At 38.3% G+C, this 17,034-nt stretch overlaps 3 protein-coding genes across 3 annotated transcripts in view; 2 read left to right on the top strand and 1 right to left on the bottom strand.

Annotated features, from left to right (window-relative positions):
* The first annotated feature begins 1,707 nt into the window (after positions 1-1,707).
* Positions 1,708-6,297, top strand: LOC133996228 (gastrula zinc finger protein XlCGF57.1-like). Its single transcript, XM_062435808.1, has 2 exons — positions 1,708-2,115; positions 5,147-6,297. The coding sequence occupies exons 1-2, from the start codon at positions 1,941-1,943 to the stop codon at positions 6,202-6,204; spliced, it is 1,233 nt and encodes a 410-aa protein (XP_062291792.1). The 5' UTR covers positions 1,708-1,940; the 3' UTR covers positions 6,205-6,297.
* A 2,540-nt stretch (positions 6,298-8,837) lies between these two features.
* On the top strand, positions 8,838-10,521 carry LOC133996237 (tripartite motif-containing protein 16-like). Its single transcript, XM_062435823.1, has one exon. The coding sequence runs from the start codon at positions 8,862-8,864 to the stop codon at positions 10,506-10,508; it is 1,647 nt and encodes a 548-aa protein (XP_062291807.1). The 5' UTR covers positions 8,838-8,861; the 3' UTR covers positions 10,509-10,521.
* A 3,104-nt stretch (positions 10,522-13,625) lies between these two features.
* LOC133996233 (oocyte zinc finger protein XlCOF20-like) overlaps positions 13,626-17,034 on the bottom strand; it is a 3,800-nt gene continuing 391 nt past the window's right edge. The window contains exon 2 of the mRNA XM_062435815.1: positions 13,626-14,789. Within this exon, the coding sequence (XP_062291799.1) occupies positions 13,819-14,789 (971 nt within the window). The 3' untranslated portion in view covers positions 13,626-13,818. The remainder of the gene's footprint in view (positions 14,790-17,034) is intronic.

Raw genomic sequence — 17,034 nt, 5'->3', positions numbered from 1 at the left:
TCTTTTCCTTTCTCCCTCCTTCTCTCTTTCCTCCCTTCCTTCTTTCCTTCCTCCATCCCTCCCTCCTTCTTTCCTTCCCTCTTTCCTTCCTCCCTTCCTTTTTTCTTCTGTCCGTCTTTCCTTCCTTCCTCTTTTCCTCCCTCCGTCCTACTTGCCTTCCTTCCTTCCTTCTTTCTTCCGTCCTTCCTTCCTTTCCTTCCTCCCTTCCTTCTTTCCTTTCCTCCCTTCCTCCCTCCCTTCTATCCTCCCTCCCTCCCTCCTCCCTTCCTTCCGTATGTCCTTCCTCCCTCCTTCTCTCTTTCTTACCTTCCCTCCTTCCCTGATTCCTTCCTCCTTTTCTTCCTTCCTTCCTCCCTCTTTTCCTTCCTTCCTTCCTCCGTCCCTTCTTTCCTTTGTCCTTCTTTCCTTCCTTTCTCCCTACCCCTATCCCTTTCTCCCTCCCTCCCTCCCTCCTTCCTTCCCTCCTTCCTTCTTTCCTTCCTTCCCTCCTTTTCTTCCTTCCTTCCTTCCTTCCTTCCTCCTTTCCTTCCTCCCTCCCTCCCTTCCTTCCTCCCCTTCCTTCCTTGACTCGAGGACAACAGGAGGGTTAAACTTGTTTCTGCATGATAATAATATATAATGTATGAAATGAAAGGTTAACAGATAAATGGCTTCTATACCTGCTGTATATAGTTTGATAAAACACATTTTCAACAGTTAACATAAAATAAGCTTCTAAATATTTAGTAATTCAACATTGCATTGGTTTATCTTTGTACTACATGTATCTGATTGTATATATATCAGGTTTTCAGGGATTAAATATGATCCCACTGATGATTTAAAGGTCTCTACTCATGAATCCAGTATGATACAGTTGGTGATATACAGGGTTAAAACCAGCTTCTAATCACAAAGCTGTAAAACCTGAGACTGATTACTGTGAAGCTTTAGAAAGATGATGCTGAGAGTGAATGTGAGACATTTAGCTACAGGAATCATCTGATGAGCCACATGAGTGATGACATCATGTGGTATGAATGTTGTTCTTGGATGCAATGACTCTCTCTGTGAATGTTTACTACATGTTGTCCTGCTGAGTTATATTCTTTAAATAAATAAACACAGATAGTGAGTTTGAACATGTGTCTGATTTCTTTGTCTTTTCCTTTCAGTTGTTTTCTTTCCACCTGGTGTTCAGTCCCAGATACTGTTACTGCCGACTATAACACATGACAGAGGAATACCATTGATCCAAATATTAGATAAAGTATAAAGTATTAGTAAATCAAAGTAAAAGTTGTGGTTTTGTATTTATGATTGATATGATCAGTGTTGGGGGTAGAGTACTTGGATTATATTATATTATTAGGTCCACAGTTTAAGTTCTCAGTTTTCTTTTTCTAAAAGGTAATCTATTATTATTTTAACCAACTATTATTTTTTACAAAACTCTCTTTTTTAAAAAAAAATGTCAGTTAACTAATAAATTATTAATTATTTGTCACTGCTAGTTTTAGTTTGAGTGAACTATAATAACTCTGGTCTGTACCAAACTCTGCCTGTAGGGGGCAGCACCACACTGCTGCTGCGCTAAGCTGCCAAACCAAAAGCAGCAGAAGAAGAAGAAGAAGTCCATGTTAGTGTTAGTGTTGCAGTGAGAGCAGAGTTGGGTTTTTTTTGGTATTTATTTAGTTATTTTGGAGAGGGTGTTATAGTCACTTTGATCCACACTCCAGTCCAGTAGGTGGCGGTAATGCACCAATTCGTTGTTTGCCAACCGCCATTAAACAGAAGGAGAAGAAGAAGAAGAAGAAGAAGAAGAAGAAGAAGAAGAGGAAGAAGAAGAAGAAGAAGTCCATGTTAGTGTTAGTGTTGCAGTGAGAGCAGAGTTTGGTGAACACAGCTTCTAATAAGAGCAGAAAAGCGTCAGTATTAGTTTAGTGTGAGCTGTGTGTAACATGTGCAGCCTTCAGAGTGTGAAGCTTTTCGTCCAGCAGCGGCTAACTGCGGCTGTGGAGGAGATATTTGGACATTTAGACAAAACAATAACCGAGTATGAAGAGGAGATCCACCGCAGACACCGCAGGCTGCTGGACGAGCTTTTAAAAGCTGAAACAAAGCAGCGAAAAGCAGGTTTGTTGTGTTTATGTTGCTGAAACATGTTGATGCTCTGATCATGTGACCGGGACTCAATGCTAAGCTAAGCTAACAGCTAACCCCTCCGTACAGACTGTTAGCCGCAGCTAGCTCATGCTAAAGGCCGAAAGATGCGAAGCAACAACTAACTACTGCAGTTATTAAGAGTTTTACATCCAACCAGAAACACTGTGATATTATTATTATTAATATTATTATATTATCTCTGAGCTGAAGACTGGAGGCTTGATAAGAGCTGCAAACATTACTTATTAATACTTTACTTATTAATACTTTACTTATTAATACATTACTTATTAATACATTACTTATTAATACATTACTTATTAATACTTTACTTATTAATACATTACTTATTAATACTTTACTTATTAATACTTTACTTATTAATACATTACTTATTAATACATTATTAATACTTTACTTATTAATACATTACTTATTAATACTTTACTTATTAATACATTACTTATTAATACTTTACTTATTAATACATTACTTATTAATACTTTACTTATTAATACTTTACTTATTAATACTTTACTTATTAATACATTACTTATTAATACATTACTTATTAATACTTTACTTATTAATACTTTACTTATTAATACATTACTTATTAATACATTATTAATACTTTACTTATTAATACATTACTTATTAATACATTACTTATTAATACATTACTTATTAATACTTTACTTATTAATACATTACTTATTAATACATTCCTTATTAATACTTTACTTATTAATACATTACTTATTAATACATTACTTATTAATACTTTACTTATTAATACTTTACTTATTAATACATTACTTATTAATACATTACTTATTAATACTTTACTTATTAATACATTACTTATTAATACTTTACTTATTAATACATTACTTATTAATACATTACTTATTAATACATTACTTGTTAATACATTACTTATTAATACATTACTTATTAATACATTACTTATTAATACTTTACTTATTAATACATTACTTATTAATACATTACTTATTAATACATTACTTGTTAATACATTACTTATTAATACATTACTTATTAATACATTACTTATTAATACTTTACTTATTAATACATTACTTATTAATACATTACTTATTAATACTTTACTTATTAATACATTACTTATTAATACTTTACTTATTAATACTTTACTTATTAATACATTACTTATTAATACTTTACTTATTAATACTTTACTTATTAATACATTACTTATTAATACTTTACTTATTAATACTTTACTTATTAATACTTTACTTATTAATACATTACTTATTAATACATTATTAATACTTTACTTATTAATACATTACTTATTAATACATTACTTATTAATACATTACTTATTAATACATTACTTATTAATACATTACTTATTAATACATTACTTATTAATACATTACTTATTAATACTTTACTTATTAATACATTACTTATTAATACTTTACTTATTAATACTTTACTTATTAATACATTACTTATTAATACTTTACTTATTAATACATTACTTATTAATACATTACTTATTAATACATTACTTATTAATACATTACTTATTAATACTTTACTTATTAATACATTACTTATTAATACATTATTAATACTTTACTTATTAATACATTACTTATTAATACATTATTAATACTTTACTTATTAATACATTACTTATTAATACATTACTTATTAATACTTTACTTATTAATACTTTACTTATTAATACTTTAGTTTATAGTGAAACTCACAGTGTTGTAGTGTTAATAACAACATGAAGAGTTAAGATGAAAAAGATGTTTAGATAATAAACTGAATCACTTGAATGTTAAATAATTTAGTCGTTAACTATTAAATTAATCTCAAACTATTATGATTAATTAATTATTCTGAGTATTTTTTATAATCTCAAATGTGAATTCAGGTCAGTAAACTGAATATTTGGGTAGTAAACATCGTCTTTCGGGAGCACCGATAAATGCTTTTCACCATTTTCTGACATTTTAAAGATCAAACAATTAATAAATAATCAATAAAGTAATCAGCAGACATTTGCTGGTTTTCTTCTTTGATTTTAACTCAGTATATTTGGGTTTTTGACAGGTAGGGTATATATGGAGGGCTGTGACGATACAATGAGGAAATACATGACTGTTCTTTTATTTAAAATTCACAAAATGGAAATTGAAATGTTTGAACTAATCTTGTAATGAATCAGTTTTTTCTACTTTCTAAATATATAATTATTGCAGTATGCAGCACTGTAGGTTTCCCCATATAGATATTTTATACCATTTTGGTATTAATGGAAATAACAACCATAAATACAAAAGTTAGATACAACCACAAATCTAATCACAAATTCTAATATATAAATATAAATTAAATAAAGAATCCAATTATCAGAAATTATAAGATATTGCTAAAAAACAGTCAATCGTCTTTTCTTTTTTTTTTTGGTGCAACCCTTAATTACAGCTTCGCGAGACAAAATTCACTTCAACGAGAAATATAATATCGTGGCGTCACACCCCTAGTTTTTGACAGTCGGCGAGTAAAAACCAGGCGGGGAGTTCTGGTCCTCTGAAATGATGCCAACCAGGAAGTAACTTAAAACTGCATTCTATCAAAAGGCCACCAGGGGGCGACCGTTTTGGTGTCAAAAGGACTTCCGTCTCTATACAAGTCAATGGAGAATTCACCAACTTCTCACTTGATTTCTAACCTCAGTAAACGTTTTCAAAATGTGTTTATGGTCTCAATCGCTAGTTTAAAGCCTTCTTCAATGCAGTATGATGTTCATTTGGGACATTTTGGCCTCCCTGATTTTATATGTGACAATAAAGCAGGGTATGCATTAGGGCGTGGCTACGTGGTGATTGACAGGTTGATTGGTTCACAGGTTCAGGAGGGCGCCTCATGCTCCTCCTGATGCCCAAAAACATAACATGATTACAAAGCTTAACAGCTGTCTGTGTTTCAGTTTTACCTTTAGATGTACGAAAAGTGAACATTGGTGAAGAAGAGCGGCAGCAGAAGAGCTCCAATCTGGACCAGCTGGACCCAGATCCTCCAAATGTTAAAGAGGAACAGGAAGAACTTTGGACCAGTCAGGAGGGAGAGCAGCTTCAAGAACTGGAGGAGGCTGATATCACCAAGTTCACATTATCTCCTGTTCCTGTGAAGATTGAAGATGATGAAGAGAAACCTCAGTCCTCACAGCTTCATCAAACACTAACTGAGGAGATAAAAACAGAAGCTGATGGAGAGGACTGTGGAGGATCAGAACCAGACAGGAACTCACATCCAGATACACATTTACTACCTGATACTGATGACAAGACTTCAGACTCTTTAAAGACTGAGACTGAAGACAGTGATGAATGGAAGGAGACCAGTGAACCTCAGTCAGATTTAAAGTCTCCTGTGAGTTTTAATACTAGAAAGAAATTATTTAGCTGCTCAGAGTGTGGTAAGAAATTTAGCCAAAAAGGACACATGGTCATACACCTGAGAATGCACACAGGTGAGAAACCATTCAGCTGCTCAGTTTGTGGTAAAAGACTAGTATGTAAAGGATCTCTAAGTAGACATATGCTAATTCACACTGGAGAGAAACCATTCAGCTGCTCACTTTGTGGTAAATCTTTTACTCAGTCAGGTCTGGAGTACCACCTGAAAACTCACACAGGAGAGAAACCCTTTAGTTGCTCAATTTGTGGCAAGAAATTTCTATGCAAAGGGTCTCTCAGAAAACACAAGAGAATTCACACAGTAGAAAAATCATTTAGTTGTTCAGTTTGTGCTAAAAGATTCAATCGGAAGGTGACTTTGCAGCTACACATGAGAATCCACACAGGAGAGGAAACATTTAGCTGCTCTGAATGTGGTAAACAATTCGCCTTCAAACGATACCTGCAGAGACACTTAAGAATCCACACAGGAGAGAAACCATTTAGCTGCTCCTTTTGTTGTTTTAGGTTTAATAAAAAGGCAAATCTGCAGAGACACATGAGAATTCACTCAAGAGAAACTGTTTAACTGCTCAGTTTGTGCTAAAAAAGGTGCATCTGTCACAAATTGGAAAAACTGTTATATTTCAGTGTTTGTTACCAAAGATTCAGTTGGTCTACAAAGTTCAAAAGACACAGGTGTGTTGATGAGTCTTCAGCATCTCAACTGAACAGACTGAAACAGAAGCTGGTGGAGAGGACTGTGGAGGATCAGAACCAGACAGAATCTCACATCCAGATACACATTTACAAGCAGTTAGTGCCGATAATGTTTCAGACTTTACTGTCGGGCTGGGCAATTAATCGAAACCGACATTTAGAAACTCTAATCGACTTAATCTTGCTCATGTCAATTAATGGTGGTGTTCACTGTTGCCATGACAGCAAAGGTTGCATATCTTTAAGGATCATTTGAACCCAAACATGATCTTTACATAGTTCTGATCAAGTAAACTAGACATTAACCACAGCGTCACACCTTAAAACATCATTATTTTACCTCCCTAAAGATCCTCATGTGTGAGGGCAGCAGTGTAAAATACAAAACTAAAGAAACTGTGAAAATACATGATTGTTCATTAATCGTAATCGAGGTTAAAAGTTCAATTAATCTTGATTTTGATTTCTGCCATAATCGCCCAGCCCTACTTTACTGAACCTTTAAACAATGATGATGATTGGTAGGAGACCAGTGAACTGCAGTCAGGTTTAGACACAATACTTTTCCCTTTTAAGCGATATGTGATGTAATACTGGCTTAAAATCATGTGCTCTTATTCTCATGTGTTGCTCATGTTCATTATCCTGACGTACCAGATGGTTACACACGTCCTAGGTGACTGTTTGAAAAGGGGGTAGCCATGTTCAAAAATACATGGCCAGTGATTAAATAGACTGTCTAAGTTAAGGAATGTGTTTCAGAATTATAAATATATGAATATATGAAATAATGAATCCATATAATGAAGATTTTTCAGGTTTTCATGTCAGGAGTGAAGGTTACAGTGATAAATACTGTTGTAATATAAATGCAGATTTTTTAAAAACGTTTTTAAACTTTAAACTGTTGCCTTTTTATGATTTTTCATGTTTTTTGCTATGAAACAACAGAATAAATTGAACAGGACAGAGTTCCTTTCTGCTGTAGCCATTGTTGTGAGTTTTGTGTTAATGAGTGTGAATGGGTTCAATTCAGCTCAGTTGAACGGTATAATGTCCCTACAGTATGTAAAGACATCATTACATGAAAGTAGTAATCTGTAAAAAAAAAAAAAAAAAAAAAAAACATGTTCATTTAGCCCCATCTACTGCTCCTATTGCTCCTACTGCAAATTGCCAGAATCCACCGCGACTGGACAAAAAGAACCAATCAGAGCCAGGATGGTGTCTGATGAGGCGTCTGACAGCTGTCAATCACTGCTCACGCACACAGGCCCCTCCCCCTTCCTCCTCAGCTCGAGAGAGCGGCTTCAGGATCGTAGAGAAAGTAATGGCGCAGCAACAACCATCAGCGAGGACAAAACTACCGATACCTCCGTTACCAACAACAGCATACACGGTCGCATGCACATCCTTGGTCACGTGCACGTCAGCCTCCTCTGGGGGAGGGACGTTGGAGGCAGAGCAGGAGTGCAGCAGAGAGGGAGGGGGAGGGACCTGAAAGTTGTACTTCTTCAAATTTGATGCTAAGTCCTCTCTCTCCTCAAAGTTACCGACTGCAGCTTTAAAGCATAGATAGATTCAAGTTTGTTTTCACTAACCAAGACCACACCTACAAAATTATGGACTTGAATACAATTTAATTGAGAATAATGAACGAGATGCGATATCGAGAAATAGATGGGTTGAGGGGAAAAGAACTGAATCTGCAGCTGCTGCTCTGTCACCACTCAGGTTCCTGCTGCACTTCTTTTCTTCTGTTTTCTTTCGTGGACAGAGAAGAGATAATGGTTCATAGGGTAGGAGGGGCTTGCAATGTGTCTACACAGCCATTTAGTGCAAAAATACCTTTAAAGTGTAACTGCAGCCCGAGGGCAGAGCCTAAGCCCACCCACCTCATAACTCTGAGATAAATAGTCTCTGTGAGGTCGGAGGACAGAAGCTGCTCAACAACATGACAGTAAGACAAACAGTGCAATGACATTTAAATGAGCCAGAAGGCAAAACACTAGAAATTCTCCTCAAATTTCACCCAGAAGCTCTTCAACTGTCTGTTCCTGCAGTTATCAGCAGGTTAAATCTTGTGTGTGTTCAGAGGAATCACTCGAAGGTTTCATCTTTTAAATCCAACAGCTAGAATTAAAGCCAAGTAAACAAATGAACCATCAGCTGATCTGCTTCATTCATGTTCTTTGGGACGATTTGTTCAAACTCGTCTGAAGCTGAATAATTTCAAATGTGTTCAAACTGTTCAAATGTTGAGCAGCTTTTAACTGAGACTTTACAGTAAATGAGGATCCACAGTGCGGCTCCTCGTCTGATAACCTTTAAACACAACAAGCTCCACTCTGGTATCCTTGTTCCCTCCCTTTAAATCTACAGTTTAAAGATGGGTGTAACCAACATGTGACACAGCACAGAGCTGTCAGGCTGCATTCAGCAGGATCACATGTTAACATCAATACTCGAACTTGTTTCACCTGTCAGGAGGTAAAGCTCAGACAGTCATTACCTCTGAGAGCTGAAATGGCGCAGGAAGGAGTTCAGCTGGACCGAGAAACTTTCTCTTGTTCGATCTGTCTGGATCTACTGAAGGATCCGGTGACTATTTCCTGTGGACACAGCTACTGTATGAGCTGTATTAAGTCACACTGGGATGGAGAGGATCAGAGGAAGATCTACAGCTGCCCTCAGTGCAGACAGACCTTCACACCGAGGCCTGTCCTGAAGAAAAACATCATGTTAGCAGCTTTAGTGGAGCAGCTGAAGAAGACTAGACTCCAAGCTGCTCCTGCTGATCACTGCTATGCTGGACCTGAAGATGTGGCCTGTGATGTCTGCACTGGGAGGAAGCTGAAAGCCTTCAAGTCCTGTCTGACGTGTTCAGCCTCTTACTGTGAGAATCACCTCCAGTCTCACTATGATGCAGCTCCATTAAAGAAACACAAGCTGGTGGAGCCCTCAGAGAAGCTCCAGGAGAACATCTGCTCTCGTCATGATGAGGTGATGAAGATATTCTGTCGTACTGATCAGCAGATTATCTGTTATCTCTGCTCTGTGGAGGATCATAAAGGCCACAACACAGTCTCAGCTGCAGCAGAAAGAACTGAGAGGCAGAGAGAGCTCGAGGTGAGTCGACTAAACATCCAGCAGAGAATCCAGGACAGAGAGAAAGATGTGAAGCTGCTTCAACAGGAGGGGGAGGCTATCAGTCTCTCTGCTGATAAAGCAGTGGAGGACAGTGAGAAGTCCTTCACTCAGCTGATCTGTCTCCTCCAGAAAAGAAGCTCTGATGTGAAGCAGCAGATCAGATCCCAGCAGGAAACTGAAGTGAGTCGGGTCAAAGAGCTTCAGGAGAAGCTGCAGCAGGAGATCACTGAGCTGCAGAGGAAAGACGCTGAACTGAAGCAGCTCTCACACACAGAGGATCACAACCAGTTTCTACACAACTACCCCTCAGTGTCACAACTCAGTGAACCTACAGACTCATCCAGCATCAATATCCGTCCTCTGAGATACTTTGAGGATGTGACAGCAGCTGTGTCAGAGCTCAGAGATAAACTACAGGACATCCTGAGGGACGAATGGACAAACATCTCACAACCAGAACCAGAGCCAGAACCAGAGCCCAAGACCAGAGCTGAGTTCTTAAAATATTCACGTGAAATCACTCTGGATCCAAACACAGCAAACATGTATCTGTTACTATCTGAGGGGAACCGAAAAGCAGAGCGAATGAGTCAAGAACAGTCTTATCCTCGTCACCCAGACAGATTCACTAGTTGGTGTCAGGTCCAGAGCAAAGAGAGTCTGACTGGACGTTGTTACTGGGAGGTGGAGCAGAGAGGAGGAGCTGAGGTAGCAGTCGCATACAAGAATATCAGCAGAGCAGGACGTGAATCTGGATTTGGATTTAATAACAAATCTTGGTCTTTAGTTTGTCACACTGACAGTTATACATTTTTGTTCAATGATGTTAGAACTCCCGTCTCAGGTCCTGGTTCCTCCAGAGTCGGAGTGTACCTGGATCACAGAGCAGGTATTCTGTCCTTCTACAGCGTCTCTGAAACCATGACTCTCCTCCACAGAGTCCAGACCACATTCACTCAGCCTCTCTATGCTGGACTTTGGGTTGGTAATGAATCCACAGCTGAGTTGTGTAAACTGAAATAGACAGAAGTCATTTCAGACTTCATGTGTCAGATGTTATATTTCTTCCATAGACTGTATATAAGAAATGGACGTAACATCCGTGAAGTCACCCATTGGTTTATGGACTGCTGCTCGGAGGCCAATAGTATCGGATCTGAGCAGCGCCATCTTGAACATTTCCGGTGCATGCTGGGAAAAATAAAAACAGGGATTCTACTTATATGGGCATCAGGAGGAGCATGAGGCGCCCTCCTGAACCTGTGAACCAATCAACCTGTCAATCACCACCGCCCTAATGCATACCCTGCTTTATCGTCACATATAAAATCAGGGAGGCCAAAATGTCCCAAATGAACATCATACTGCATTGAAGAAGGCTTTAAACTAGCGATTGAGACCATAAACACATTTTGAAAACGTTTACTGAGGTTAGAAATCAAGTGAGAAGTTGGTGAATTCTCCATTGACTTGTATAGAGACGGAAGTCCTTTTGACACCAAAACGGTCGCCCCCTGGTGGCCTTTTGATAGAATTCAGTTTTAAGTTACTTCCTCATTGGCATCATTTCAGAGGACCAGAACTCCCTGCCTGGTTTTTATCCATGGAGGCTCTCACTGCTCATCACCATGTTTTTAACCTTCACTGACATTTCTTCAGATGAAAATGTGAACTTCTCTTTGTTCTAAATGTGAGTTTCATGTTTGTATTGATGTATTTGTGTCTGTTGTTTCTTAAACAGAGAAAACAGCAGAATTTCCTTCATCACAGATATTTTGTTCTCATCACTTTGTAAATTCATAAAGAAATGTTCTATCAAACTGTAATGATCATGATAATCAGAGACACTCCATATTAATAAACATTACTGTAATTATCCCAAAGGCTTCATCTGTTGTCCGTGGCCAGGTGTGATTAACTTGTATTCTGCTGCCTTTAGAAGCTGCAGGGATTAAATGATCTGAAGAAGCTTTTCATACAGTATAAAGCAGCTGAGGACAACAGATACTATTTTTATGCCAAATTTAACACATCTGTTGGCTGGGGACTGTTTGAATAAATAAACATTATATTTTAAGCATTATTCTGTAATTTCTGTGCATTTGCTGAAAGAAATTAGTTTGATTTTACACTGAAGTGCCCGGCAGTCTCAACTCTGCCACCTGGTGGTTGTTGATGAATACTGCAGCTAGTGCTGGAATCGGTCCGCTCTATTGCCACAGCAACCACATCATCCATGCCTGGATTGTTATAAAACTTCTACAGTAGTACAAAGAGGGTCTTTACTCATAAATCCATGCATTGGAAAGTTTGTAAGTACACCAGGAGTTTATTAAAATAAACACTTACCTGATGGCTTTTACTCTGCTGCTAAAGCTGTAAACATCTTCGAAATCCTGCGTGGTCTCGCGAAATCCCCGCACAGCACATCTAGAGATCTGTGCGGGGATCCAAATTAATATTATTTGTTGTGTGCATTATCAAACTTCACTGTATCAATACATTTACATGAAAAAAAAAAAAAAAAGGCAGCTGTCATCAAATTTAAATGTCACATTATTTTTTTTATTGACACTGTAATTTCCATTAGGTACATTTGGTGAAGTCTGCAGAAGGTGGATTTGTGGAATTGATGAATTGTTGATTTGGACCTCGGCATCGCAGACATTTTGATCCAGCTGTAACACAATATATCCAACATATAACTATACAGTTCTTATAGTACTCAGTAGGGCTGGGCAATTAATCGAAACCGACATTTAGAAACTCTAATGGAGTTAATCTTGCTCATGTCAGTTAATGGTGGTGTTCACTGTTGCCATGACAGCAAAGGTTGCATATCTTTAATGATCATTTGAACCCAAACCATGATCTTTACATAGTTCTGATCAAGTAAACTAGACATTAACCACAGCGGCACACCTTTAAACATCATTATTATATCTCTCTAAAGATCCTCATGTGTGAGGGCAGCAGTGTGAAATACAAAACTAAAGAAACTGTGAAAATACATCATAGTTCATCAAGGGAGGAGATAATCGTTCATTAATCATGATCAAGGTTAAAAGTTCGATTAATCGTGATTTTAATTTTTGCCATAATCGCCCAGCCCTAGTACTTTGTAACATCAGTTATCTTCTTTTCTTATAATGATGATCCAAAAATGTCCATGTTGTTCCCACCTATGGCTGGGTATCGTTTAAAAAACACTGCGATACCAGTAATAAGCCAAGTCCTCTTAAAGTGATCCTGATACCAGCTGAGTCCTTCATCAGATAAACATTAACACATTTAGGTCTCTGTCTTGTATCCGGTGTAACAGGCGTGTAGTGTAGACACACTTTAGAGCGTTTAGGAGGCATCTTGGCTGCTGAACTGCTAAGCGCGCTAACTCAAATTCACCACGACTTCACCACCACAGACGGGTTGTAGCTGCTGTGGCAGTGGACCAATCACATGTCAGTAAATCCAATAATGCTTGCTGTTGATTGGCTGTGAGCAAGTTCATACAAATAGTCATATTTCAGCTCTGGGTGCAAAAAGGATCGATTGCAGGCATCGTTTGACGGGAGACGTTTCCATACTACTTGGTATCGATTCATTTCAGCAACACCTTAAAAGGTATCGAGTACTGATATCCAGCGCTGCTCCCACTTAAGCTAACTGGTCACTAGTCATGGGCCGGTATGAGATTCTGACGGTATGATAACCGTAGGCAAAAATATCACGGTTTCACGGTATTATGATTACAGCTCTAAAATGTGTTATTTTGAAATGTCTGTATTTAAAAAACAAAAAAAGAAAACTTTTCCATTGAACAGTCTTTTATTTTTAAACAATATAAAAACATGATGGAACATTATTAAATATGTATTTAAAATAAATAATAATAAAAAATAATATAATAAGTGCAGTCCTTTAACTGAGGCTAAACCTGCAACTCAAGTCACGACATAAATGAATTATTTTTAGTGAATAAAACCTTCTTCCTCCAAGCCGTGGCCGTCTGTCTTTTAAGTATTCCCATACAGCCGACTTGGTCCGTTTAAACGGGGGGAAAAGTTGGTGGGGCTCCTTCAGCCATCATACAGCCTGCAGAGCTACCTGGGGGGGGGGTCCTTTACGCTGCAGCTGCACGCGACCTGAGGGACCTCAACTTTCTCTCTGACGAGACATCACATTAAAAAAAAACCCGCTCATACCGCAGGAACAGTATGACGGAACATTTTAGGGGTTTTGGTGACTTTTTCATACCGTGGTTAACCTTTAAACCGCTAACCGGCCCATGCCTACTGGTCACTGAGATGGGAATGAAGAAGTCCTTCAGGAAGCTTCAGTTACTGCTGCTGCTCTCACCGACACACTTGTGGCTTTTCACCTGCGACTGCCAGGTGAACCGTTTGTCACAAACACTGCAGCTGAACTGTTTCTGTCCGGTGTGCACGGAGAAGTGGTACGTCAGATTAGCCTTCTGTGAGAAGCTTTTATCGCAAACCGGACAGCTGTACGGTTTCTCTCCTGTGTGGACCGTCATGTGTTTTTTTAGACCTCCTTTTTGTGTAAAACTTTTCTCACAGTACAAGCAGCTGAAGGGTTTCTCACCAGTGTGGATCCTCATGTGATTAACCAAAGCACTGCGCACAGCAAAGCTTGTGTCACAGAATGAGCAGCTGAAGGGTTTCTCTCCTGAGTGACATCGCATGTGACGAATCAGGTTCGGCCTCTGAGAAAATCTTTTACCACAAACTGAGCAGCTGTATGGTTTCTCTCCTGTGTGGTAGCGCATGTGTCTCCGCAGACTGTCCTTACGACCAAACTTTCTCCCACATTCACAGCAGATAAATGACTTTTTAACTGCACTACACATTACACTACTCACAGGAACTTCAGTCACTGTCAGAGAGTTTAAACCTGATTGAGGTTCACTAGCGTCTTTACAGTCATCGTCACTGTTTTCAGTCTCTGGTTCTGAAGCGTCTGAAGCCTTCTCATTACTGACTGGTTGTAAATAACTATCTGGATATACGTTGCTGGCTGGTTCTGATCCTCCCACAAAGTCTCTGTACTCCTCGGTTTGGCTTTGATGAAGCTGTGAGGATTCTTCTTCATCTTCACTCTTCTTCACAGATACAGGAGAGGATGGGATATCAACACCAACCAGCCCTTGAAGCTGCTTTCCTTCCTGACTGGTCCAGATTTCCTCCTGTTCCTCTTTAATATGTGGGAGCTCTGAGTCCTGCTGGTCCAGACAGGAGCTCCACTCCTGCTGCTGAGAGGGAATCTCTTCTTTATTCTGCTGGACATCTGAAATACAGAGAAACACATTATGGAAAACCATCAGATTGTGTTAAAATGTTATGATTTAACTTATTAATTCACAGTGTTTCCAGTGTGTTAACCAGCAGTCAGGTTTTCCTCTCTGTAATCAATCCTCCTGTTCATACTGATTATTAACCTTCGTGTCGTCCTCCCGGGTCAAATTGACCCCGTCTGTTTTGACTGTTCCTTCCTTCCTACCGTCTGTCCTTCCTCCCTCCCTCCTTCCTTCTCTTTCTTTCCTTGCTCTCTCTTTCCTCCCTTCCTTCTTCCTTCCCTCCTTCTTTCCTTCCCTCCTTCCTTTCCTTCCTACATTCCTTCTTTCCTTCCTTTCTCCCTCCCCCTCCCTCCTTCCTTCCTTACTTATTTCCTCCGTCTTTCCTCCCTCCTTTCCTCCCTTCCTTCCATCCCTCATTCCTTCCTTCCTCCCTTCAGATCAACTTTTAAAGACTATAACACAGAAGGACTGACAAATGTGACCATGTCAGTTTTAAGCAGACAGACCTGTGTGTGTGTGAGTCTGATAAATGTAGAAACATCTTTAAGCAGTGAAATAAAAACAAAGACTCAAAACGATGAATCGATTATCAAAATAGCCGATTACTTTTCTGATGATAAACTAATAATCTGTGTTCAGAATCAATCCAGGTTTAAGAAAGTAGAGCTAAGACAACTTTCTGTCATGCTGCATAGAAAACATTTTACTGGACATTTATATCATTAAATATAATTATAGTTTATCTTCTATTTTCATTCTAGTCTTCAGTCTGAGTGTCTCCTGCTCTACTCCGCTGCTTCTGTCTCCTTCAGTCATGTTAAATATGGATTATTCAGGGTTACATAAATAACATTAAACATAAGTGACTCATGTGTGAAACCTTGCTCTGCTGTGTTCTTCATGTAAATGTGACTCATGTGCTGCAGCTTCGACCTCGTGTGTCTGACACGTTACAACGACTCATACGTTTAAACATGAAGCCCAAACATCAGACGACTGAAACCACCATGTGAGTTCTGTTAGATGATAAACAACAGACGAGGTTACTGAATAAAACATAAACTATCGGCATGGCAACAACAATGAATAAAGTAAGAAATGATCTTATTTAATGTTTGTATCAGAGGGTTAAAACTTTAACCCTCCTGCTGTCCTCGAGTCAAGGAAGGAAGGATGGAGGGAGGAAGGATGGAGGGAGGAAGGAAGGACGGAGGAAAGAAGGAAGGAAGGTAGGTAGGATGGAAGGGAGGGAGGAAGGATGGAAGGAAGAAGGAAGGAAAGTAGCGAAGAAGGAAGGAGGAAAGGAAGAAAGGAAGGAAAGGAGGGAGGGAGGGAAGAAGGAAGGAGGGAGGGAGGGAGAAAGGAAAAGAGGAAGGGAGGAAGGAAGGAAAGAAGGACAGAGGAAAGGAGGGAGGGAGGAAGGAAGGACGGAGGAAAGTTGGAAGGAAGGAAAGGAAAAAAGGACGACAGGAAGGTTAAAAGCTAAATGTCTCAGTATTCAGTTTTAAACTCTTTACATTCTGTTCTGGGTCTAACTGGACTCACTGTTAGCTGTAAAAACATCATCACACTTGATTTTTCATCATGTGATAAACATTGAAATTAAATGCTTTTTTTTTTTTTGAGCAGCTGATTCACATTTTTTATATGCAAATGTTGAAAAATTCAATAACCACCATTGAAACATGTTGCTGTATTGATCATATTCTATAAGATGTTCTGCTGGACCATTAGATAGTTAATGTGAATGTGTTACTATACATAAATAAATATAAACAGTGTGTTTGCTATCTGACAGCTTCATTAAGGATTAATCACACATGTATTAATAAATGAATTTATGGTGTAAAGACTAATTATGAGAATATGAACAGTGTGTAAGAGCTGCCTCTGTGTGTGTGTGTGTGTGTGTATGTATGTGTGTGTGTGTGTGTGTTATATTTACAGCACTAATCTAATGTTGGGACAAACCTCATTCAGGGTTTCTTCTTCATTTTTACATTCAAGAGAAAAACTATGAACTAACACACATGGAGTCATGTAATAATTATTATTATACAGAAAGTAACTTTTTCTGATACATATTTTAGTATTATACTTTCTGGCAGAATATATCGTAATATATGTATAAATACAGGAGATATTAATATCACAGTGTTTCTGGTTTGATGTAAAACTCTTAATAACTGCAGTAGTTAGTTGTTGCTTCGCATCTTTCGGCCTTTAGCATGAGCT

Source organism: Scomber scombrus, chromosome 16, assembly GCF_963691925.1.
Source record: "Scomber scombrus chromosome 16, fScoSco1.1, whole genome shotgun sequence".
NCBI classification, from domain to species: Eukaryota; Metazoa; Chordata; class Actinopteri; order Scombriformes; family Scombridae; genus Scomber; species Scomber scombrus.
This window is presented reverse-complemented; position numbering and strand designations above follow the sequence as displayed.